We start from the raw sequence: 26,084 nt of genomic DNA on the forward strand, positions 1-26,084 counted from the left end.
GATGCTGCTCAAGTTTTGCACCCTTTGAACCCAAAGAGTTTCTGAGCAGGTGACTTCAAAACGAGACCTCCACACTCTTTTTTTTCCCCCCTCCCCCAGTTTGAGGCAGGTTTTATTCCAGTGAGTCCTTGTTTCAGACTGGGTGGCTGGCATTGATTGAGCCTCAGCAAAACAATCTCAGTTCTTCACTGGGAAGGGACAAGTGGGCTTCAACTACTGATGATGCAGAGCTCTTAACCATTACCAGGCATCACAAATTCATTTCCAAAATTCCAGAGCCTGTTTTTTTTCTCCTTCAGGTCCTGCCCTTCAAAGGCAGGTCTCTGGGCAGGTACTGCAGCAGAGGATTCTGATTTGGGTATGTGATGTATTTGTGGGGTGCTCTGTGGCAGGAAGGAATGATGAATCTTACTCCATGTTCTCAGAAGGCTAATTTATCATTTTATGATACATATTATATTAAAGAATACTATACTAAACCATACTAAAGAATACAGAAAAGATATAGAAGGTTAAAAAGACAATAATGAAAACTTGTGACTCTCTCCAGAGTCCCCAACACAGCTTGGCCCCAATTGGCCAAAGAGTCAAAACAACTCACAGCAGAATGCAATGGAACAATCACCTGTGGGTAAACAATCTCCAAACACATTCCACATGAGCACAACACAGGAGAAGCAAATGAGACAAAAATTTGTTTTCCTATTTTTCTGAGACTTCTCAGCTTCCCAGGAGGAAAATCCTGGGCAAAGGGATTTTTCCAGAAAATGTGAATGCCACAGGCATGGGTCTGATTCTTGCAGAGCACAGGGTGCATGCTCCTGGACATCCCAGGGGATTACAGGATCCTGCAGCCATGTCCAGCATCTCCACCATGATCCAGGCTGAAAAGGAAAGGATCAGGATGCTTGGCCTATATTGCTTTGGAAAAGAAGATTATGAAGCAGTTTCCTGGCCGTGTGGTGAAGAGGGAATTACTGAGTTCCATGGGCTCCTCAGGGCAGGGACAAAAGGCCTGTCAAGTCCTGCTGCTTCAAGCTGCAGTCAGTCCCATTAGGAAAAAGACATAGGAATGAATCAAGCACTGCATGAAATCCTGGTTTTACCCTTCCTCAGCATCCTGGGATGAACCCAAGCTGCTCCTCTTGCAACATGTGAGGGAAATAAAACAGTCCCTGATTCCGGAGGACTGAACTGCCCCAAATCTGTGTTTCTGTGATCTTCACCATGACTTCCACTCAACAAGTTCAAATTTAGGGGCTTGGATAAGAAGCCTGTGGTCAAGGGCTGGTTTTGGAGAGAAGACCTCGTTTTTGGGCACAGCACCTCCCACTGCAGGTGTAGAGGGATGTTGATGTGGGATGGAGGTGGCACCAGCATGAAGAAGAGGAGCTGAGATGATGAGGGGAAAATAATTTCAAATGAGACAATCCTGACCCACAGCCAACAGCAACCCTAAAAGCAAAGGAAGAAGAAGCAACAGAATTTGTCTTTTTTCATTTGTTCATTTTTTCATTTTTTCATTTCTTTTGTCTTTTTGTCTTTTGTTGAACTCCATGTGATGGTGTGAGAAACCATCTGATCTAACACCTCGTGTGACCAAGCCACTGTGACTGCATGAATCATCCCACACAGACACCTGGTGATGCTAAAGGTGACACTGTGACACCCACAGCTTGCCACTTATTTTGCCACTGGTGGTTTTCACTGATACCATCAGTGCTGCCTGCAATAACTAACAAATGTCATGTCCATTTGAGAACCAGGGTCTCCAGGGAGATGCCACCACACCTTGAGCTCTCACCATTTCAGTCTCCTTCCTACACCTTTGCCCTGCTTTTTCTGGTTTACCAAAATAAAGGGCCTGTCTCACTCCAACCTCTGCCATGGGCAGGGACACCTTCCACTATCCCAGGCTGCTCCAAGCCCTGTCCTTGGACATTTCCAGAGATCCAGGGTGCCACAGCTTCTCTGGGCACCCTGTGCCAGGGCCTGCCCACCCTCGCTGTCCATCCTGGGCATCCCTCAGCCCCAGCAGCAGGGATAACAAAGGGAGCAGGAAAAGTGGAGGCTGCAGGACCAGCTTTGCTATAAAGATGAAGCAGTGGATGGAGCTGGGCAGGGTCTGAGCCTGGAGCAAAGGAGGCTCAGGGGGCCCTTGTGGCTCTGCACAACTCCCTGCCAGGAGGGGACAGCCAGGGGGGGCCGGGCTGTGCTGCCAGGGAACAGGGACAGGACAAGGGCAAAGGGCCTCAAGCTGGGCCAGGGGAGGCTTAGCTTGGACAGCAGCAGCAATTTCTGCATGCAAAGGGTGAATTAGTTCTTATCTCAGTTACAGTCTCACAAACCCTGAGTTCTACAGCACTTCACTTTGACAAACTAAAAACGGAGCTCCATCTCTCTCTCTCCAAGGCCTTTTAAGGATAAACTGTCCAATTAAGAAATGATACCTGAATTATTTTTACTTTTAACCCAATAACCAACCACCCATGGCCTGCAACGTGGACTTTTTTATCCAATTACACAAAACCACCCAAACCCATGGAGAGGAAGGTGAAGAAGAAGGATCAGCCTCTGCCCTGAAACCTCCATCTTGTTCATATATATTACTGTATTCTAAAACCTTAAACTCTTAAGTTTCCCACCATTTGGTATTCCACTTCTATTCAAACTCCACACCCATAATCCCAGTTCCATCATTCCATTTTGGAATTCAATTTCAGGCCTTGGCAGGGGCTGCCCAGTGAGCTTTGGAGTCCCCAGTCCCTGGAGGTGTCCAAGGAAGGGCTGGAGGTGGCTCTGGGCTTGGGACAAGGTGGGCATTGGGATTCCATGGGCAGGGAGGGCTTTTCCAAGCTCGGGGATTCTGGGATTCTCTAAACACCGCCCAAAAGGACCCCGAGGGAGTTGCTGGTGCAGCCTCCTGGCCCAGCTGGGACGTTGATGCCAGGTTTAAGGAGCTTTGCTGGCCATGGGCTGGAGCTTTGTCGCGTGCTCAGCTCCTGCAGGGCTCATCTCCAGCTCTCCTCGCCCGAGGAAAGCGCCGAACGTGCCGGGGCGTTCTAACGAGCTTTCCAAATGGTTCCTACTCCTCTGCTCCCAGGCCAGGCCTGCATGGAGCAAACAGAGCTGTGCCGAGGCGTGGATGGAGCTGGAATCCTTCCCCAGCCGTGGCCAAGTGGGAATAAGAGTTACTTCTTTATAGCAGATGTGTAGCTCAAAGTTCACCATAAGGGCACTCACATCGAGAACACAGCGTGTATTGTTCTGCAAGAAGGCTCAGCTCAGCCCTTCAAAAGACTCTGGAACAACTAATTTCATTATTCAAAGAATAAAGTGAGGCAGAGGGAGCCAAAATTAACCCTCTGGCCGCTCCCTGGAAGCAGGGATTTCTTTAGCACCCTGTGCTTACAGATGCAGGCAGAAAATCTGCCTCACAGTGTCCCAGCTCTGTTTTTCTCACTAGTTTAGGAGTTGGATGTCTTATTCCTCTCAAAATGACTACCTGGACCCAGGCCAGGCTGAGCACCCCCACATGAAGCCCTCTGTGTGTACACTGCAGCAGCAAATATGGCTCGGGATTTTCATCTCCACTTATGACCTCCAGGGAAAATGAGAAGCAAAATATCTATATATTTTTTTAATTATCCATACAAAAAAAGATCGTTCTCTTACTGGCCAAATTAAAAAATAATACTTGCAGACAAGATGGAGAGAAGAAGACAAGTTCCACAAAAGGAAAATTCACCTATTTTTAGGCAGATTTGAGCAAAGAAAAATACACTCCTTCAAATTATGTCCCCTTCTTGGCCAAGGATCTCCTGACCATGTGGCTGGGGCATGAACTGTTCCTGAAATTCTCCCTGCCCGACCAAACTCCTCTCTCTGGAGCTGAGCTGCTCGCTCAGCATCAATCCTACCTGTGAGTTAAGTTCTAAGGGAAAAGCCCAGGACACCTAAAGGAAATCCACCCAGAGCAGGAGGTTGAGAAAGGCTCAGTCCAGGACCAGGACCATGTGCAGATGGGTCCCTTTCATTTGCTGCTTCACTTCCCACTTCCAGCACACAGTGCAGGGGGTGGAATTGAGATGAGCTCTGCAGAAACAGCCAGGAACCATCTCCAACCACATTTGGGGCAGAAACCCGGGTTTCTCCCCAACCCAGAGCTGCTCAAAAATCCTTTGGCGAGTCCCTTGGCAAGGGCTGGAGCTGTGATGTGTAACAGGGATTATTTACACTTGCTCCCGTCCTGCTGTGCTTGCAGCTTGCATTCCCAAGCTGGCCCCCAGGACTGCCTTTTAAATCAAAGGAAAGTGGGATTTGCACTACCCAGGTGCGCTGAGGGAGGCAGCAAACCCCAAATGACTGGAATGAGGGGTGCTGATGATCTGATTTGGACCAGACTCGCTCCAGCTCTCCCTGGACAGAGCAACAGCCGCGCTATTGCAGCATCACATCTGGGAGCAGCTGGAGAACAAAAATCCCTTTGTCCCGGCGTGTTCCCGAGGCTCCAGCCCGCCCGTGCCGGGGAATGTGTGAATGGTTTGCTGCAAACGGGAGCGGCGGCCGTGCCTGGCTAAACTCGAGGTGCTGAGCCGGGATTTTCTGCGCTGGAGAAGGTGGCAAAGTGTGGGGAATGGATTTATAGAAAATTTTAAAACCTTAACAGAAGGCTCATACAGTGTGTATTCGCATGTAAACTTTGAGATAAGAAATGCTGACTTGGAAATGCTATAGAACAAGATATTGGTAAGAGAGGAGTAGAACTAGAAACAAGTTTCAAAAGGTAGTTTTCTAAATAAGACTAGATACTTTAGAGAAATGGAATTAAGAAAGACACATTGAGGTAAGATTTACGAGGGGTAATTTTAGATTATTAGTTTTAAGGTATTTTCAGCATAGTGTAGCTAAAGCTGATAGAAAGATAAGAAACATTTATAGTGTATTGTAAAATATAAAGAAACACTTATAGTGTATTGTAATTAAGAAACAGTTTCTGATTGTGATGGTGTGAATTATAACATCTGTATCATCTCGCTCTTCTCATAAGACTAAAAATAGAATGAAAAGTTTAATAGAATAATAGAATAAAGAATAAAAGAATAAACGCCTCTCAGTTACCCCATCTCTGGGTCAGAAAAGAACATAATCCGACAGCAAAGCAGAGTGGCCCATCCCCTCCTCTCCCGCCAGCTCATCCCCTTTCCCTGCGCTCTGGCTCGGGAACCAGCTGCCGGGACAGAGGCTGACCTATATCCAGTATCCAGCTCTGACTGCCCACCACGTTTTGTTTTGTTTTTAAAAACCATTTTCCCCCAGATCTGGTCTGAAAAAGGACGGTGAAACCCTCGCCCGGGGCGCTCGCATCCCTGCAGGGAGCCCTGGGCGCGCAGCCCGCGGCACGGGGGAGATGCGAGCGGCTGATAGCGCTGAGAAAGGAAGGATGTCGGGCCCGGCACAGGTGAGGGAGGAGGTGCCGCTGGGCTGGGCTGCAGCCCTGAGCACGGCAGATAATGTCACGCTGAGCTGTGGTTGACCGCAGCGGCCCCGTGACCGGGCGGCAGGGGCACAGCGGAACGGGCTCGTTTTCCCACAGCACGGCTCGCATGGGCATGGGTGAGAGCCCTCGGCACTGAAAACCCTTCCCCAGATGTTCGGGGGTGAGGGTGACAGACACACACATCCGTGGGGTGAAAATTGGGAAAGGACCAGAAGCCTTTCCAAGGGTCTCTAGGGGTTTCATCACCACAACCCCCAAGACCACAGCACCCTGCCCTGCACCCCTTTATTCAACACAAAATTTCTCCAGTGCTCAACCCATGCGAGCCCTCGACACTGAAAACCCTTCCCCAGGTGTTCAGGGATGAGGGTGACAGACACACACATCCGTGGGGTGAAAATTGGGAAAGGACCAGAAGCCTTTCCAAGGGTCTCCAGGGGTTTCGTCACCACAGCCCCCAAAATGACAGCGACCTGCCCTGCACATGAAATTTCTCCACTGGGGTTGAGCCAGTGCTCAACCCATGCAAGTCCTCAGCATTAAAAACCCTTCCCCAGATGTTTGGGGATGAGGGACAGCCACACACACCCAGCTGGGGTGAAAATTGGGATGAAAACTGGGAAAGGATGAGAAGCCTTTCCAAGGGTCTCCAGGGGTTTCATCACCACAACCCCCAAGTTGACAGCACCCTGCCCTGCACCCCCTTTACCCAACACAAAATTTCTCCACTGGGGTTGAGCCAATGTTCAACCCATGAGAGCCCTCAGTACTAAAAACCCTTCCCCAGATGTTTGGGGATGAGGGTGACAGCCACACACACCCGGCTGGGATGGAAATTGGGATGAAAACTGGGAAAGGATGAGAAGCATGAGGTTCTCCAAGGGTCTCCAGGGATTTCATCACCACAACCCCCAAGATGACAGCACCCTGCCCTGCACATGAAATTTCTCCACTGGGGTTGAGCCAGTGCTCAACCCATGCAAGTCCTCAGCATTAAAAACCCTTCCCCAGATGTTCGGGGATGAGGGACAGCCACACACCCCCAGCTGGGGTGAAAATTGGAATGAAAACTGGGAAAGGATGAGAAGCCTTTCCAAGGGTCTCCAGGGGTTTCATCACCACAGCCCCCAAGTTGACAGCACCCTGCCCTGCACCCCCTTTACCCAACACAAAATTTCTCCACTGGGGTTGAGCCAATGTTCAACCCATGAGAGCCCTCAGTACTAAAAACCCTTCCCCAGATGTTTGGGGATGAGGGTGACAGCCACACACACACGGCTGGGATGGAAATTGGGATGAAAACTAGGAAAGGAAGAGAAGCATGAGGTTCTCCAAGGGTCTCCAGGGGTTTCATCACCACAGCCTCCAAGATGACAGCCACCTGTCCTGCACCCCTTTACATGAAATTTCTCCACTGGGGTTGAGCCAGTGCTCAGCCCATGCAAGCCCTCAGTACTAAAAACCCTCCCCAGATGTTCGGGGATGAGGGTGACAGACACACACACCCGGCTGGGTTTTCCATGGGATGAAAATTGGGAAAGGATGAGAAGCCTTTCCAGGGGTCTCCAGGGGTTTCATCACCACACCCTCCAAGATGACAGCCATTGTCCTGCACCCCTTTACCCAACATGAAATTTCTTCACTGGGGTTGAGCCATTATGGGGATTCTTGAATGAGTTAGAGATGGGACTTGTGAACTGGTTTTGATGATGTGGTTTATTTTATTTGTCTTTTATATAGGTAAGAAGGGTGAGTTTGGCTCACATCTTTATTGTATGGTTTAGAAAGTCATAAGACCCTTAGTTACAAGACTTTTTAAGGATTTATTGACTAATAAAACAAGGATATTTATGTTTTTTACTTTATCTTTAAATATTTCATCTTATGGATTCATGTTACAGTGTAAGCTTTCTTAGCCAATCATGTTATGACACACAAACCTACAGTACTGCATTCTAAATTCCTTGTTTACCCTTGTAACTACTTTTATTTTTATATCTCTAAAACTCTAAAACTCTAAACTTTCTTCTTTTTAACTTAAGGTGTCTTTGCTTTAAACTATAAATACACATTTTCACTTCTAGCACCTAAGTTTGGAAGCCTTTTCTGAGGTCTCAGGTAAAATCCTGTGTTTAATTCCAAGCTTGGCCTTACAAAGTTCTGAGAGCTCCTTGCATGCTGGATTCCAACAAGCGATAACTCTCCCCCTGTTTCCATTTATTTACCTCCAGGGGAGAAAGTTTGCTTGGATCTTCTTGAAAATGAAGCCAGTCACTCTCCCTCCTCCTCCTCCTCTTCCTCCTCCTCCTTGGCAAAGGGGCTGCTCCGTGCCCCATGGGGCTGATCCTGGAGGTGCCACCCGAGAGTGGGAATGAAGCACAAATGCCCAGGAGGATGCCAGGGAGGAGCTGCAGTGATCAGGGCACAGCAGCAGCAGAAGGCTCTGGGATTTCAGGGCTCCAGCTCTGCCTCACAAAGCGGCTTAGGGCCAGCACAGCTGAGCCAGGGGATGGATTAGAGGCAAAACCGGCTCTGGCTCCGGGGAAATCTCTGCACAGGGGCTCAAGGTGCTCAGAGAGTGCCATGGTCCTCCCCTGGGAGCAGCTGGGCTCCTGGGTCCAGCACAGCTCTCTGTGCCCTGTCCCAGCCTCCCTGTGCCCTGTCCCAGCCTCCCTGTGCCCTGTCCCCATCCCCTTGGAGCTGCTCACTCTGGCATTTGCAGCCCAGCAAACGCTGCCCTGGCCCAGGCAGCCACAGAGCCCCTGGTGCCAGGCTGGGGATGGTGACCCAGACACAGTCAGGGTGGCACAGACAGGGTCAGGTTCCTCTTCCTTGCACTGTCTCAAGGAGGAGGTCACACCCCACGCTGGTGCCACTGCAGCAGCAGAGACCTCTGCTTTCAGTCTGGGGCTGCACCAGCACAAGGCTGCCCCTCCAGCAAGAGGAAATGTGGTCACAGGGGTGCTTTCAGCTGGGCAGCACCTCCCACCTGCAGCTGACTTTTAAAAATAATTAAAAAAAAAAAAGAACCAACACAAAAACCCCCAAGTCTCCAAAACTAAATTAATCTCTTAAATTATTTTCATATGCTTGTGCAAAATCACAGCCCAGGTCTCTGGAGACAGAAGAGACTTGTCTGGTTGATTTCCTGGGATTTTCCCTGCATGGATGTGACTTTTGATGGCAGATCCATCCATTGCAGTCCTGTTCCCACATTCCCTGGTCCCAGAGTAAGAGCAGTGGCTGCACAGGGTGCCACAGGCCAGCCCTACCAGGGGATGTTCCCTGGGTGGAAATTACCACAGCTGGGAGCTGGAGGGCTTTGAGAACCCATGGCCCTGGCTTTCCTTGTGATGAGGAACACAAGAACATCGTGGTCTGGGAGCTGGGAGGCTCCAGCTCCAATTCAGGCTGTGCTTGTGGCACAGATGAGAGCAGACACAGCCATGCCCCTTGTCTGGGAACAAGCAGAGAGAGGCTGGAATGGATGGATCTGCCAGTTAGTCAAAAATCAGGGCAAATCCCAGGAAATCAAGCAGACAAGTCTCTTCTGTTGCCACCCTTCTGGACACAGTGGGCTCTTTGAGACATCACCCTGTGTGGGAATTCCACATCTCCCTGCTCCCAGCATTCCTGCTCCCCAGAGGAACACATCCAACAGCTTTTCCTCTCCACCTTAAAAAAAAAAAAAAAACAAAAACCAAGCAGTTTTTACCTAAATCATCTTAACCTGGAGGGATGCTGCAGAATTGGTAGACTGGCATGATATTTTCAGGAGGAATTCCTGCATGCAAAGGGTGCTCAGGCCTTGGCAGGGGCTGCCCAGGGAGCTTTGCAGTGCCCAGCCCTGCAGGTGTCCCAGCAAGGGCTGGAGGTGGCACTCAGGGCTCTGGGCTGGGGACAAGGGGGGGCTCCACGGGCTGGGAGGGATTTTCCCACCCCATTGATCCTGGGATCTGAGGAAGGAGCAATTTGAGACTCACCAGGATTTGAAAAAGCTCCAAATTGAAAAATCTCATGACTCAAAAACATCTCTGAATCTGTGATTTGGGCACTTCAAGGCATCAGGGTGACCAAAGCTGAGAGATTGCTGAAAGGAGGAGTCAGAGACATCTGCACTGGTCTGGCACTGCTGGTGTCAGAGGCTGATGCTGACACAAAGCCCCTGAAAGAGCATCACAGCCCTTCAGAGAGCAACCACTGAGCCAAACATGCCTCACATTCAGTTTTCTGCCTACTTTTTAAATTAACAAGTCTTAAATTCTTAGTGTCACTTAAAATACTCCACAAGAAATGGCCAAAGGCAGCAGTAAATCACTGTGGTCAGCTGGTGCGATACAGGATGTCAGATTTGGGTGAAATAAGAAAAACAGAGGCTGAATTGTGCTCCTCTAATGGTTTAAATCCTGTCTGCTATATTTTGTTATTTTCAGTGCTGTGGTAGAGAGGTACTAGACATGTGACACGTGATAGAAGAGGAAGGGCAAGTTAAAATGCCATTTAAAATAAATAAATTATTTCTTGCTTAATTTCTGAGGAATTTCTGAACCAATCCAGTGCCACCCCTGCCATGGCAGGAACACCTTCCACTGTCCCAGGCTGCTCCAGCCTGGCCTTGGGCACTGCCAGGGATGCAGGGGCAGCCCCAGCTGCTCTGGGCACCCTGTGCCAGGGCCTGCCCACCCTGCCAGGGAACAATTCCTCATTCCCAATGTCCCATCCAGCCCTGCCCTCTGGCACTGGGAAGCCATTCCCCTGTGTCCTGTCACTAGGACAAGGAGAAAATAAGGAGTTACCAAGGAATAAACTCTCCAGCTTCATGGATTTTTGTGCTGCTTCAAGTCAGGCTCCTCTCCTTGACATAATTTTCATGGGCTGTAAAAGTACCAGGAGACCTGGCAAGAGTGCTGGAGCTCTGTGCCTCTGCCTACAGCCAGGGAAAGTCTTATTTTAATCAAAGTAACCACTCTGAGCACAGATCCTGGAAAATTCAATTTAATTCCATCCCAGTAATTATTCCAGGGTGCTGATACATCTTCCTTTCTTTGTTTCTTGCAAGATGATGTTGATGTTAAACTCAAATTTGATCCATCACAGCAAAAATTCATAACAAATCTAGAGGAATTTTAGCAGCCTGAGTTTGAAATTGCTCTAAATGAGGCTTCACAGCCTCTGCAAGGCTCATGGCAGACTCAATGCAGCCATCAAAGTTGGAACGAGTGAATCCATCACCCCCACAGATCAGGAGAGGCTGAGTGTGAAGAATCATCTGTCCTGGACAATTGGGCACAGCTCTGGTAACCTGAGAATGAGAAACATAAAGGGAGTGGGGAGAGAAAGTATTTCATTGACCTGAATTTCACACCAGAAAGATCTGTGCTCCTGAGATGCACATCACAGAACCACAGGATGGTTTGGGTTGGAAGGGACCTTAAAAATCATCTCTGCCATGGACAGGGACACCTTCCACTATCCCAGGCTGCTCCAAGCCCTGTCCAGCCTGGCCTCCCACTCCCAAAGGTAAATCCAAACATTAACCATCAAGGCACCACAGTAAAATACTTACTTCTGGGAGGTGAATAGAGTGAAACTTGATTGTGAGTGGAAATTTAGAAACTGTACAGCTCGTTGTGTTTTATTCTCAGTAGATATGACTCGTCTGAAATCCAAAAAGGTGTGAGGGTGATCTCACATCAGCAAAGTGGGGCTTGCAAAATCCCAGACAGGTTCAACCTCCTGTCTCTGGATCACAAAATTCCATAATCCCTGAGGCTGGACAATCCCTGCCAGCCCATGGAGTGCCAGCTGTGCCCAGTGCCCACCTTGTGCCCAGCCCAGAGCACTGAGTGCCACCTCCAGCCCTTGCTGGGACACCTGCAGGGCTGGGCACTGCAAAGCTCCCTGGGCAGCCCCTGCCAAGGCCTGAGCACCCTTTGCATGCAGAAATTGCTGCTGCTGTCCACCCTACTAAAGCATGAGACTCTTACAATTTTCTTTTGATGATTCCATGGATTTCCACCCAGTAAACCATTGCTGTATCCCCTTGTGGGACTGTCAGCTTCCAAGGAATCTTGCTAAATCCAGGGGATTTTTCCACTGATTTTGATGTACCCTCAGCTGGCCACTGCTGAGACATTCTCTGCCACTGCCAAGTGTGGATGAGCTGCAAAGCACCCACATTTATGTTGCTGGCTGCATTTTCTGCTACTGGGTGTTACCATCTCTCCAAAGGAGGAAATTAGCTAAAATAACCAATTGTAACCCCTTACACTTTATTCAGCTTAACAGAGGACTCTATCCAGGCATGGCAAATCCAGAGAGAGCTTCTCCCTCAGACCAGTTTTAAGTCAGTACTTAATTTATTCCTGAATTTTTCTCACAGGTCGAACTGAGTGCAAACAATGCAGAAAGACTTGGCAGAAAAAGTCTTCTTTGAGTGTCCTTTCTCTTTGACTACCCAGTGTTTATTTGGTGCTGGTTGTACCAAACAGCTCCTACCCCTCCTGGTATTTGGTCAAAGATCTTGGAGGTGTTTTCCAGCCTCAGTAATTCCATATAAAGTGACAAAGTGACAAAGTGACAAAGTGTCAAAGACACACGGAGGGTTGGGAAGCTGCTGGCTCTGAATGCTAATGGTGCCTTCACCATAATTAGAGCAAGGGGATCCAGAGCTGCAGCTGTGCTGCTAAGTAGTGTCAGTAGAATTTTGGAAGTCCTAATCCCTCATCTGCCATGGATAATTGTAATGTCTGCATTTTAATCCCAGGATTGTGTTTGGCCATGTGAAGGATGTTACAGCCGGATTTAATTAACGAGTAGGATAAATCCCAACTAAAAGAGTCAGGGGAAACAGGCACCCATCTTATCAGTTCCCTTGGCCTCTGTGGCAACAGCTTATTATAATTGAAAGTAAAGAGAGCTTTAGGAGAAAGAGGGAGCTCTGCCCCAGATATTTCATTTAGGCAGTGATTATTTTATAGGGTGGCTTTAGAGATCTCTTTATTGAGATAACGGGTCTGACCTACACGGACTTATCTGCAACCTAAGACATATTGACATTCATCCACCAAATTACAGGCTGGTGATAATTCCTCCTGTGGCACCAGCAGCTGCTGGACTCAGAGCCCTGGCTGGCAGCAGCAACAGAAGCAGGAGTTGGATGGGGTTTAGGAACCCTTTCCAGAGCTGGATCTATTGTATTTGCAGGGACTGCCCTGATGAAGGCAGGAATGATGCATTTGATTTTATGTTTTTAGAAGGTTAATTTATTACTTTATTATACTATATTATATTAAAGAATATTATATTATACTATACTAAAGAATACAGAAATTTACTGAATGTTATAAAGATAATAATGAAAACTTGTGACTCTTTTTAGAGTCCCAACACAGCTTGGCTAATGAGTTAAAAGAACTCACACTAGAATTTAATTCGGTGATTATTTTTGGGTAAACAAATTTTAAATACATTCTACATGAGCAAAACACAGGAGAAGCAAATGAGATAAGAATTGCTTTCCTTTTCTTTGAGGCTTCTCAGCTTCCCAGGAGAAAAATCCTGGGCAAAGGGATTTTTTCAGAGAATGTGAGTGCCACATGGATCCAACTTTTCTCCCCCACTCCCACCCACAGCTCTCGTGAGCACCAGCAGCTCTCAGCAGGTAAGGCAGGAGAAAAGTCAGATGTCACAACCAGGGAACCTTAGCAGTGACACCTCTTTGTCCAAAAAACCCCCCCTGAACTGATAAAGAGGAACTTAAAGAACACACCACGATTTTGGTAGGTTTTATATAAGTATTAATTCCCATGCTGAGGTTGCTTTTGCAATCCACCAATACTTTACTTGCAGAAAAATAAACTTTGTGCTAACCAGACCAGGTTCCCAAACTGGATGCAGATCAAGGGGTATGAGCAGACTCCACAACAGCCATCCACAGCAATTTCAAAAAAGGAAAAATTTTTAGGGGACTGCTTTAAAAGTAAATATTTTGTATGAACCTCCACGTTAAAATTCACCAATGTAAATTAACTTGAGAGGCTTTGGGTAAACATGGAGATACACTCCAATACTTTAGGAAATCGCCAACAATTTCCTTGGATTTTTAAAAGAAGCCTGCAAAATATGCACATTTTGCTATTATTACCCTTAGGTAGTTTACTTTAAAATCCTTTTCATATAACATTCTGTTAAATTGAGCTGGGCCAAATCAAATAATAACAATTAGTACGTCTGTACCTCTGCTCTTCTGTGGCAGGGTGGGAATTTTGCTAATAATACCACGTACTTTTGGATGCACACAGATGTATTGAGTCAGGATTTTTAAATACCAGTGAAAATCCCACCGAATTACGTGGGATTTACTTCCTTCCTGTACACTGCTCCTGCCCCTGCTTACCAGGAGAGCTGCACAACTCACTGCTGAGCCAGGCCAAGGATGTTAGAAAATAGCTAAAAATGACCTGGCTGTGCTGGCCAGCCCTGGATGCTGCTCATGGCTGCCTGGAGGAATTTGTTATGGATACTGAGCAACCATCCCCTCTCCTCTTGCTCCCTGAGGATGGAAAATGCAGCCCCAGCAGGTCCTCCCAGCTGAGTACCTGGGAGTATCTCCATCTCTGGCACTTGATGCTGCTTGGTTTAGGCAGGGAGGGCACAATCCTCTGCAGGTGGCTGAGAATGATCTGCTGCACCTCCTCAGGGTCTGAGTCCAGGTGCTCACTGCCAAAGGCCACAGTGGTGTGCACCACGACTGAGGGCCCAATTTCAGGAGACTCTGGAAGAAAGAAAGGAAGGGGAGAGGTGCTTTTGAAGCATTGCTCATTCATACCTGCCTTCCACACATGCTCTGGCCACAATTGTGCCTCTGGCCTGGGAGTCAGTAAGAACAAAAATGCCTGTGGTACCACTCTGTTCTTCCAGATGGGAAAAAAGCACATGGAATAACACACAAGTCAAGGAGGACAATCTCTGCAACAGCCTGGCCTTGGACACTTCCAGGGATCCTGGGGCAGCCACAGCTGCCAGGGCCTCACTGTAAAAAAAATGGGTTTTTTATCTCATCTAAATCGACCCTCCCTCAGTTTAAATCCATCACCCTTTGTCCTATCACAAAAATTTGTTCTCATCTATGAAATCATAGCTCAAGTGCTGATGTTGATCCCAGCGGACTTGGAAAGGGCCAGGCTTTGTTATATTTGGGGCTGGCTGCAGGTTCTCTGCAGCAGGTGACTCCTGCCCCCTTGGCATGTTGGCTTGTCACCTTACAGATGTGGCCTAACAACCAGGAGCCAGGGAATTTGCCTGGATGAGGGGATTTTTGGGTGCCCCAATGAGCCCTGAGGATGGAGCAGGGACACCCCATGGGGTTATGCTGCATTTCAGCTGAGCTGGCTGTTCAGTCAAGTGATTCCCCCTCACTCCCTTACCCAGCAACTCCCTCCTTGGGAAGCCTCTCCTGGTTAGACCTTTGTTTGGACTAGCACATTCCTAGAAGAAGATTTTCTTTTCAGCAAACCAGTGTATTCTGACCCAGGAATCCACAAGGAAAGAGGTGCTTGAACACTTGCTGACCATTCTGGCTGTTAGGCACCAAGCTTGATAAATTCCTTATCTCTGCTCTGCCACTGAAGAAACCAGATCCTCAGGCTCCCCTCTGGGAAGATGACACATTCCAGCTTTCCAAAACGATTGTTGGAGTGCTCAGGGGTCATCCAAGGGCCACACCCTGGTCTCCAGCAGAAAACTGTCCATGGATGTGATAGGCCCACATCTCCCACAGGAGCGTTCTCCTCATTTTAGGGGAACAGCATTGAGTGTTTTTCTCACATTGCTGCCCAAAACCTGGAGCTGTAACGGGTCCCAATAAAAACCACGATGCATTTGTTTCCTGACCCTCAGGGATTTGTAAGCTTCCTGGGGAGATGTGTTTTTCCATCTGAACCCCATTCTGGTCCTGGGTAGCAGGAGGGGAAGGGTTTTTGCCATACCAAACAAACCCTGGAAGAAGAGAATGCTGCTGGGGCAGCATGGAGGGCAGCAGAGAAGCTGGACACCTCCAGATAGGCTGGAACTGCATCCCTGCTCCCTGGGAGGCTTCACACCCTGCCAAAAAAGAAATCAATGTGCAGGCCTCATAAACCCTACCCAAAAGTTCAAAAAAAGCAGTGATCAACTTTACTACACCTGGAGATCAAGAGAGGTGGAGGGTCACTTTCAAAATGCCACGCTGCTGTTTGGGAGGAGGGCCAGTGAGCTTCCCCATTATCCTCAGAAATTCCCGTGGTTCCTAAGGTCCCATGTTCTCCCTGGAATAAAATCTACTCCCTGAGAAGGCACATTTGGGAGGAGTCATGGAAAGAATGGCACTAACTTATTCATATTCAGAAACCCAGCATTTCATTAGCCTTACCAACAGTTTCTGATTATTTTTCTAAGAGGCAGGCAGGGCTGGCAGAGGATTACAACACAACTGGCTGTGTAACAAGGCAAAAACTTAAACAGTTCTTTAACTCCTTCATCTCCCTGAAAATTCTTATTTCAGGAAGGAATGGAACCTCCATTTCAAAATTGAAGAGGCTACTCAGGAATTATACAATGCCAAAAAACCTGCAAGGCAGATCTTCCCTTTGAATTACATAACCCCACAATCCTGGAGCAAAAGAAAGGAACCACTTCCCCTTTGATGTGTCATCTATCTTTAGTCCTCCTGGAATGCAGAGAGATGCAAAGACTGCAGTATTCCAGAAATAATTGATGCTGGAGAATTCCCAGTGTCCCCCCCGACCTGGTATAAATATGGATGGGGTGTTTGAGGCAGCCAATCCCACAAAGTGTTTAATATTCATGCACGGCACACGGGGAATTCAGCACACGCTTCTGGTGGGCTCTCCCTTACGTAACATCACCTCTGCAGCAGGCATGGGATTCTGCCCACAGCAGCTGGGATCCTCAGCTGCTGGGAAAAGCCTTCCCTCCTGGAGGCTCCTGGTTACACCAGGAATTGGTGGCACCAGGGAAATTGCTTTATCAAACCCACCCTGCTGTGTGATTACAACAGCGAGGCCGGTTTGGGTTTCACTGGTGCAACGCCCACGAGTCGGATGGCTCTGCTTTACTGAGTCGAGGCAGGGACTGCCACATCTCAGACAAGTGACAAGGACAGTCTGGGCTTCCAACAGCCTTTGCTGCTGGCCTTGGAGGGCTGGACTAGCTGCTTCAGGGAGATGTTCTCTGAGTCCCTCAGCAGAAAGCTCACGGGATCATAGAATCATAAAATGGATTGAGGATCATCCAGCTCCAAACCTTCTGCAGGGGACAACTACAAGAAAATAATTTTCTCTGGATCTCTACTGTTCAAGGCTGTTTATGAAAAAGCTATTATTTGAGGTGCCAGTGAGGGTGAGATAAGCCTCCATTTATTGTGGGTACATCAGGTGAAGAAACAACTGGAGAAAGTGACGGCTTTTAGGGAATGATGGCTGCCCTGGAAGATCTCAGCTGCCTCACCCAGCAATTCTGCTTTCTCTGAATGTTTACTTTTTGGTTGTCACCATCCTCTTCTTCAGATGAGTCCAAATAATCAAGGTTGAAGAACAAAAAAAGTGGGAAAATGATGAGTGGAGTGGAGTTAAAAGGGACAGCGAGGTGCTCCTGTGCCTCCCACTGAAATCTTCTGCAGGGCAGAGGAAGCACAGGAAGAAAAATGCAGATGCAAAATACTTGCATATGTTCTAAAACAAGCATAAAGGAACTTTTTATTCATGTGTTTTGGTTGCAGGACTTCACATGTAAATAAATTTCACACTCAACCTCCCTTGCCTGTGCTGTCTAAAGCCTGTCTCCTAGGAAGAGACACACACACACACACAATTTGTTCTTCTTGGAAAAATTTGCTCATATAAACAGAACTCTCCCACAATTCAAAGGAAATTTTCAGTGAGAAAGGTATGTGTCAACACTGATGTTCTGGTACTTTCTACATATTTGTTAACAATATGCCCCAAATAATGTGCTTTGTTCTTGGTTCAATTGCATCTGGAGACAGCAAAGCTGTTTGATAATTCCATCACAGTTCCATATTTGCTGTTCTTGGTGCTGGGGCTTTGAGACCACATGTGCAGAGAGGTGGGGAAAGTATGGGTGAATTCCTCCTTGACACTGGGAAGGACAATATCAGAAGGTCCTATTAATTATCAGGTATTTTTCATTGAACACAACAATGGCAACAGAATCTCAGATGCAAGAAAATCTCCAGCTGAATGCTGTCAGTAACAAGGAGACAATGCCAGAGGAAAAAATATCACTCTGTATTTGGCTTTCCTTAGGCTCTTTTTTCACATATTCACCTAAGTCTCTGCTGGAGAAAGCACATCAGGGTGGCTGCATCCTTATTTTGGCCAGTCCAGCCATTCTTCTGTTTTGTTTTCACTCTTTTCAGACCAACAGGCTAAATTCTTAGGGCAAACAACAAATGTGTGCTTGCACAGAGGAATGGAGAATCTCTCCTATAAGGAGGAGGCTGAGTGAGCTGGGAGTGTTCTGCCTGGAGAAGGGAAAGCTCTGGAGAGTTCTCAGAACCCCTTCCAGGGCCTAAAAGGGGCTTCAGGAGAGCTGGGGAGGGACTTGGGACAGGGAATGGAGTGCCAGGCCACAGGGAATGGCTTCCCAGTGCCAGAGGGCAGGGCTGGATGGGATATTGGGAATGAGGAATTGTTCCCTGGCAGGGTGGGCAGGCCCTGGCACAGGGTGCCCAGAGCAGCTGGGGCTGCCCCTGCATCCCTGGCAGTGCCCAAGGCCAGGCTGGATGGTGGAAGGTGTCCCTGCCCATGGCAGGGGGTGGAACTTTGTGTCTTTGAGGTCCCTCACAAGCCAAACCATGCTGGATTCTGTGACTCTGACTGGTCTGCAGGTGTTTTTTCTTGAGCTATTCTATGCCAGCCCACTCCTGGTAGGTGAAACACATTTAATAAATAAAACACACACTTCCTCAGCTGCCATCCTCCAGAAAGACAGGAGAAGGGTCTGTCTTGGGGGAATATTCTCCAAGCCCTACCAAGCACATGCAGCCATTTCAGGGACTCTCCCTGGTCACAGAAGCAGCCTGGCTGACTGAACTGGGCTGAGCAGCTCCCATTACCCAAGTCATCCTTGCTTCCAAAGCCTTGAGGAGAGAGCAGGAGCTGCAGAGTAATGGGTGACAGGAGACAAAGCGGCGAGTGCACGGATCACTGTTCAAACAAAGGAACCCCAGCTCTTTCTTGGAATAGCAACATTTTGATGTCTCCAATCCCCTGCCACTGGTCTCATAAAGGCAGTAACATAAACCATGTGCTGGGGGCTGATTTTCTGAGGGCCAGCCCGCTCTCATTGTGCGCTTCATTACAGGCCAAAGGCGACATGAAACGCCATCCGCCGCGGCCGGGAGTTAAACACTGGAGTTAAACACTCCCTCTGTTCAGAGCAGCAACACTCAATTAAACAGCATTTCTCATGCTCTGCACCCTCCATTGTGGCTGTGTTTAAGGGGAATAATGGGAGCACTGACCTATATTGCGCTTCTTGTTATCGATGGAGATGAAGCGCACGCAGGGATTATCGGCGACGTAGCGAGCAGCCCAGGGGACACCAATCCCTGTGCCAGCCTCATAGAACAGTCCCAGGGCATAACGGGATGAGTAGCTCACAGATTCCAGTTGCTGCTTTTGACTTTCATTAATTACTGTGAAAAGAGAGAGAGAAAAAAAAAATAAATAAAAAAAGGGGAAAAGGAAATCAGACAATCCCTCTCCGCTCAGAACATTAAATATGGGAATGCTGCGGTTAAGCTGATTATTCCTTCCTGAAAATGACCAGACTGCTAAAACTAAGAATTTAATATTAAGCCCTGTGCTTTGTGGTATTTTTTTTTTTTCTGGGACACCTCTTCATGAAGTTTTAATGGTGCATTATGTGGAGTGTGTCCTTCACACACGACCCTCCCCCAGCTGCTGGGGGTTCATCACCCAGCTCTCCCTTCTAACTTGAAATTTCCATGATTTTGGTGACTTTTTGTTTCAAATCTTCTCTCCAAGGGTGAATAAATAGCAATAAAATGCTTGGGTTCCCTCAAGGACATCAAGTAAATGGTCATATGGCTCGACAAGCACCAAAATGATTTCACATATCAAAAAAATGAACTCAGAGCCTCTTGAACCTCTGGGGAGAAGAGCCCTGTGACTTCTGTGCTGCAATTCAAATGAATGAAGAAAACCACACTTCAGCCTGCAAAAGCATCAGAATGAAGTTCAGCTCCTTCAGCTGAAGGAATTTTAAAGCAGTTTGGAAAATTTCAGAGCAAGCATGAATCCTAATTCCTCCCCATGATTAACTCTTCTATCTTCTAATTACAGCAAGATCTGCTTTTTGCTGCAATTTTGTAATCTTCATAAAAAGCTGCACAAAGTAGCATTAGCCCCACGGTGAGCATTCAAATACTATTTAATTTCATGCCACAGGGAAATCCACCAGCTTGGCTAATTGTGGAGCTCAGTCCCATGTCTCTCTCCTCCTGTGACTGGATGGATGTCCAAGGCTTCTGTGAGCAGGAGCAGCACACAGCAGAGACAACAGCTCAGCTGATGCTGCATGAAGAAAGGAACAGCTCACCCCACAATGGGGCAGGCTGACCAAACTCATGGCACAGCACTGTGTCCTGCCAGCTCTCCCAGCTGAGGGGCTCCTGGTGGGTCTCCCCCATCAGCCTGACCTAATGCCCAGCATATCAGAGGATCACAAGTCAGATTCCGCCTCAAATCCCACCAGAAACCCACCCTGAAATGTCCCCAAGGGGAAAAAAAAACCTGAAAAAACTTGGGGAGTTTTTTTCACATTTTCCCCACGAATATGCTGGGGAACAGAGAAATGGGGAGAGCAGAAAGAAACACTGACCAAGGCACAAAACCTGGGGAGAGGAAAGGAGGAGAAACAGGCTGAGGACAGGCTGCAGTGCCCAGCGCCTGCAGGTGTTTGGGGACAGTGACAGGCTGCTCACCTGGTGACATGTGAACCCCAGAGGAGCTCACACAAGATCCCTGAGGCTGGAAAATCCCTGCCAGCCCATGGAGTGCCAGCTGTGCCCAGTGCCCACCTTGTCCCCAGCCCAGAGCACTGAGTGCCACCTGCAGCCCTTGCTGGGACACCTGCAGGGCTGGGCACTGCAAAGCTCCCTGGGCAGCCCCTGCCAAGGCCTGAGCACCCCTTTCTGAGAAAAAAGGTTCCTCCAGACCCCCAGGCTAAGCCAGAGCTGGGAGGGAACCTGCAGGCTGGAAGCAGGAGGGCCCTGGAGCCCTGGCCAGGCTCAGGGCAGCTGTCCCAGGTCACTGGGGCCACATCAGGGCATCCCTCAGCAGGGGGATCCCCCAGCACCCCATCCCAGGGCTGCTCCCCTGGGGCTGCCTGGGGTTTCCTGTGCCCCAGCTGTGCCTCTGGTCTCTTTCTGACCACACCATAAACCAGAACTGACTAAAACCCATCATCCCCAACAGTCAGCTTCATACCCCAAAATTTGAAAATTTGAAAGTGCATTAATTCAATTACCAACATGTGTTTGCCAACTAATTTCCTTCACTACTGCTTAGGTTCTTCAAAAAAAAAAAAAAAGTCTGTGGTTCACTGGGTTCTAAGCAGCTGCATATTTACCAAATGGAGGAAGTTTCTATAGCTTGAGAAGCCAGGCAAGAAAGTGACGTCAAATTTGAAATCCAGCAACAAAAAAAGCTGAGCTATGTGCAAAAACAAAGCTAAGAGCTGTAGGATTGAGGTTTTTCCCCTGCTCCATCCATTATGCATTTCAGCAAGGCCAACAAGTTGATCTAAGGACATGGAGAGAACCTTCATTTTGAATTTCCATACTTTGATTGGTTTAAATGAAAACCAGACTGTTGTTTTAACGCTGGGTATGAAACCACAAAATAACTATTAACTTTTCCCCTTCCAACAAAAACGGTTACGATGATTTTAATAACATTTTGGGGAAAAAAAAAATAAAAAACCAAAATAACAAAACAACCCAAGCTTTTAGAACATAGAATTGCCCAGCATAGAGCCATAGTGATATTTTTAAAGCAATGCATGAAGACATGAAAATCTTGTATTTTCCACTGCAAGACTCAGCTCCAGCTGCACTGTGAGCACCACTGAAGTGAGTGTCCTCTGGAGATTTCATCACATCAAAGCAAGGGCCATGTATACTTTATTTGCTGTTTCTGCAGACACTGACAGCAGAGTGGATTACTTATCTGTAGCACTCAATAAATACAGCCAGGGCCTTTTATCTGCTGTTCCAGGGCTTTAATGTCACCTCGCTGCCTCACTGGTGTTGTGGGAAGGAGAGGACCCAGAGATGCCATCAGGGCCAAGGCTGGAGCTGGCAGGCTGGGAGCACGGGCACCATGCCATGAAGGAGGGAGCCCAGCCTCCCACACAGAGCCAGGGAGGCAAAAATAAACCCAGCTGCTCCAACAGCCTGGAACTGACTGGGGTGATCAAGGTTTCACCCCGGGCTTTTTGCTCTTTCTGCCAGAAAGTGCAGGAGGAGGTTGCAACATCACGGAATCACAGACTGGTTTGGGTTGGAAGGGACCTTAAAAATCATCTCTGCCACGGGCAGGGACACCTTCCACTGTGCTAGGATGCTCCAAGCTCCATCCAGCCTGGCCTTGGGCACTGCCAGGGATCCAGGGGCAGCCCCAGCTGTGCCAGGGCCTGCCCAGCCTGCCAGGGAACAATTCCTAATTCCCAATATCCCATCCAGCCCTGCCCTCTGGCAGTGGGAAGACACCCTGCTTTGCAGAGAGGCACTGCAGGAGGGCACAGCTGCATCCCTCACCACCAGCTCCTGGCCATTGTCAGAGAATCCAGCAAGGGCTGGGCTCCCTGCTGCACCTTTGTGCAGGCAGAGATGGGCAAGAGCCACCATGGCTCAGTGCAGGACTCAGGGGGCTGAAACCATGTCAGGACTGCAGGGAACACCAGATGCTGCCATGTGAGAAGTATTTAAAACAAGACTTGTTTTGGAAAGTTTCACTATTGCTAATTCAGCACTGGTAAAAGCTTGTGGGGACTCATGTCCCCATGAAGTCACCACATGACATCAGAGCTCAGCTGGGACGCCTGGAGCCAGATCTTGCATGACCCCAAGGGTGTGGGGGCAAACTTGGGCAAAGAAACCAAGATCCTGCTTTAAAGGCTTCCAGGGATGAGAGGGAAAACCCTCACTTTGTTTCACCAGCCAGCCTTGCTGAGTGGCAGGGGGGATTTTGCATCCTGACAATCAGCAGCTCCAAGAAAGGGTAACAAACAGCCAGAACTATCTTCTGCTTTAGTGCACAGCAGCCACTGCCTAGAATGCTCAAAATCCCTTATTAAGGTATTGCCAAGGTGACTAAATCTAGAGCTAATAGACATGACCAGCCACCAAAGCAGTAAGGAAAAAAAAACCCCTTTGGCAGTACTTTGAAGGAATGAAAGTGCTATAAAAACTGCAAAATATGAGGATGCTGGACTTTGTACTTCAGGAGAAGATGGCTCTTTTTCACCTTAATTTCTTTCACTCTAAACTTCTTATTCTAATAATTCCATTTTGATGGGAATAGCATTAGAGCCTGGCTTGAACTTTGTGACTTTGTCACTGCCCAGCCACCCTGCAGCTTCCTCCACCTTCTTCATTTTTCCTCCCACTTGATTTCAGTGACCACCTGCCTCTCTCACAGCTATGCCCTCAATAACCCCACCACTGACCCTGTGCCCCAAGAGGTTTTGTGGCTTCCTTAGCCTGCTTTGCTTAAGATTCTACTTGCAGCAAATCCCCACACATGACCCAGACTCTGCTGGTGGCAGGGCATCTGTGAGTGCCCAGTGCCCACCACTGCTCTGAAAGCTGAAAAGGAAACTGTGGTTAAACGGCTACAAAGCTATTTTCAGCTCAGGTATCAGGCTGAGGGATCTCCAGAGATTCACCCAGCACAATGGGCAGCTCAGATGGTATCTGCAGGGACAGTTCATTGTCACAGCTCTGCTCAGGAGGTGGCTTGGGCTGGCGTTATCACAACATTCACTCACACACCACAGCCTGCTTGGATGGGCACCTCTGCTTGCCCAGCAGGGACCTCTCCCACTGCTCTCCAGAGGCAGGAGCTGCTGCCCTGAGCTCTCCAGCTGCATGGGGAGAAAGGACAGGCCCTGCAGGCCAGGCTCTCAGCAGTGGCCATGCCACTGGCCCCGTGCCACCGCGCTGGCCGCAGCCCGTTCCCGCTGCTGCTCTGCGTGGGAGGGAGCAGAGGTTATGAGAAAGGCTCCACTTTTAATCCAGCTTCCTTATCAAACAGCTCAGAAGTTTGTTGGGTTGGTTTTGGTTTTTTTTTTTTTATTTTTAAAAAGGCAGAGTAACAGTTAAAACCAGCCATGGCTGTGTCTGCACTGAAATGGTCACTAAATGCAGTTATTGCTGTGATATTCTTCCCAATGCTGGAATAACCCTGCTCACCTCTATATGTGTGTTTGCAAGAACAAGGACCTAAATAATTACTTCAAATCACAGCAGCCCTGGCTCACTTGGCACAAAGCTTTGTTATCTCAAGTCTGTGGCACATGAAGGAAAGGCACATGTAGAAATGTAGATGATGAAGAAGAAAAGAGATGTTGGGGGAGAAAAAGGCAGCACAACTGAGTTTTTTTATGAAGTTTCTGATTTTGAGAACTAAGCTTGGATAACTGTCCATCAGCTGCTCTTGATGAGATGATTGGGAATTCACAGAATCACAGGAGAGTTGGGGCTGAAGGGACCTCTGGAGATGATCCAGTCCAACCCCCAGCCAAGACAGGAGCAGCACCTCCAGGTGGGCTTGGGATGAATCCAGAGAGGAGACTCCACACCCTTGCCAGGCAGCTCTGCCACCCTCATGGAAACAAATTCTGCCTCCTGTTGAGGTGGAACACCCTGTGTTTAAGTTTATGGCCATTGCTCCTTGTCCTCAGTATCTCACTCAGTATTAAACTAAAACCTTGCATTTTCACTAGAAACATTTCCATTCATCTGCACAACCACACGAGTTCAAGTTCTGAACCAACAGAGGAATGGAATTGCACCTTTCCTAGAACAGGGGGCAAAGCTGGCACAGGGGCTGAGAGCCACCCACTCCTGTCTCCTGGAGGAAGGGCAAAAAAAATTTAAAAAATTAAAAAGAAGAGAGGAGGGATGAGGAACCAGGGGAGAAGCTCTGTGGCATCTTTGCCAAACACTTCAATGCTCAACTCATACTTTTTTTCCAAAAAAACCCAAAAACCAGCTCTGTTCTCCAAAGCAATAATAATTTTTGTTACTTTTAACAGACAACTAAATTTTTAAATTTGGCAAACCACTATCCTCCATCCTCAGTTCCATATTTTTACCCTGCATTACGCACAGCTCCACACTGCTCTCTCCAGCCAGCATGCTCACTCTCAGGTGGGTTTAATGCAAATGCTGTCATCATATTCACATTTCCTCATGTTTGTATTCATAAAGAAAACAGTTTTTCAATTTTCCAATAACTGGTTACTTGGAGGGATGAGCAGCTAGGGCAGAGGCTGACTCTCAACCCAAAATCTGGTCGTGCAATGCCCACACACCACAGCATGGAAATGCAGCTCCCTGTGGGTTATTGCATCCATGGTTTTGATCCAAAATTAATGACACTTCAAAATGTGAACCTCTGCTAAGCTTCCACCCCGGGAAGAACAGGATATGACATTTACAAGCAAGTAGAACTAAAGGAGAAGACAATAACTGAGTGAGACAATAACAATAATTTCTCAGCACCCAAACCCTTCCTGTGGTTACAGCACAACCTGCCTGGGGAAAGGAAGCCAGTCCTGTCATGGTTCAAAATACCCACATTTCAGCTGGGAAATTTCTTCCAGTTTGGTTTGGCTGTGCAGCCTCCAGTAGAGAGTAACTCCTTCCAGCAAGGAATTAAGGAGCCCAGAATTTTCCAGGAGATTTTGGGCATGCCTGGAAATTTAGATTCACTTAGAAAGAACCCTGAGAAATTAGTCAATAAAGCTCAAATAAAACATAAAATGCACGTGTACACTCCAGTTCCTGCTTTGTAAGCATTCAGAGGGAGATGCAGATGATACACATGGCAGATTAGCAGGACTGCAAATCCAGTTTCCATACAAAACCACATTTTTACTGTGTTATTCTCACAGAGCCCAACTAGCTCCTGTGGCTGGCACTGATGTTGACAGAAACCAAAGACATCTTTAAGAAAATCTGATTTATTCGGGGATCTCTACATAGATGTAAGATCTTACCTCTGAGGTAAGAGACTTGGAAAAGCCTGGCTATAAAAAATAAAGCTCATTGTCACATTTCCCCCAGATTAATCTGCAAATTAATTTGCAGAAGTTACTCTGTGACTTGATGTAGGAAGGAAGCTCCTCTAAGTCCTCTGTAATGACAGGGCACAGCAGGAAGATGAAACTGGATTAATTTGCAAATTAAGCTTCCTTCCTACATCAAGTTCCAAAGTACTCCACACAGTTCTGGTACTCTCTGGTGCCA

General features: G+C 47.9%; 1 protein-coding gene across 8 annotated transcripts in view; it reads right to left on the bottom strand.

Annotated features, from left to right (window-relative positions):
* RNLS (renalase, FAD dependent amine oxidase) overlaps positions 1 to 26,084 on the bottom strand; it is an 81,732-nt gene that overhangs the window by 16,135 nt on the left and 39,513 nt on the right. For 3 of the 8 annotated variants that reach the window (XM_077183441.1, XM_077183439.1, XM_077183445.1), the window contains 3 exons: positions 19,047 to 19,220; positions 14,101 to 14,276; positions 419 to 1,455 (listed from right to left, as the gene is read on the bottom strand). In XM_077183441.1, the coding sequence (XP_077039556.1) occupies positions 1,078 to 1,455; positions 14,101 to 14,276; positions 19,047 to 19,220 (728 nt within the window). In that variant the 3' untranslated portion in view covers positions 419 to 1,077. Of the gene's footprint in view, positions 1 to 418; positions 1,456 to 6,502; positions 10,803 to 14,100; positions 14,277 to 19,046; positions 19,221 to 26,084 lie in introns of those variants that run through there. The other 5 variants (XM_077183442.1, XM_077183444.1, XM_077183443.1 and 2 more) reach the window with 3 other exon arrangements.

This window comes from Agelaius phoeniceus, chromosome 9 (genome assembly GCF_051311805.1).
Source record: "Agelaius phoeniceus isolate bAgePho1 chromosome 9, bAgePho1.hap1, whole genome shotgun sequence".
NCBI lineage: Eukaryota > Metazoa > Chordata > Aves > Passeriformes > Icteridae > Agelaius > Agelaius phoeniceus.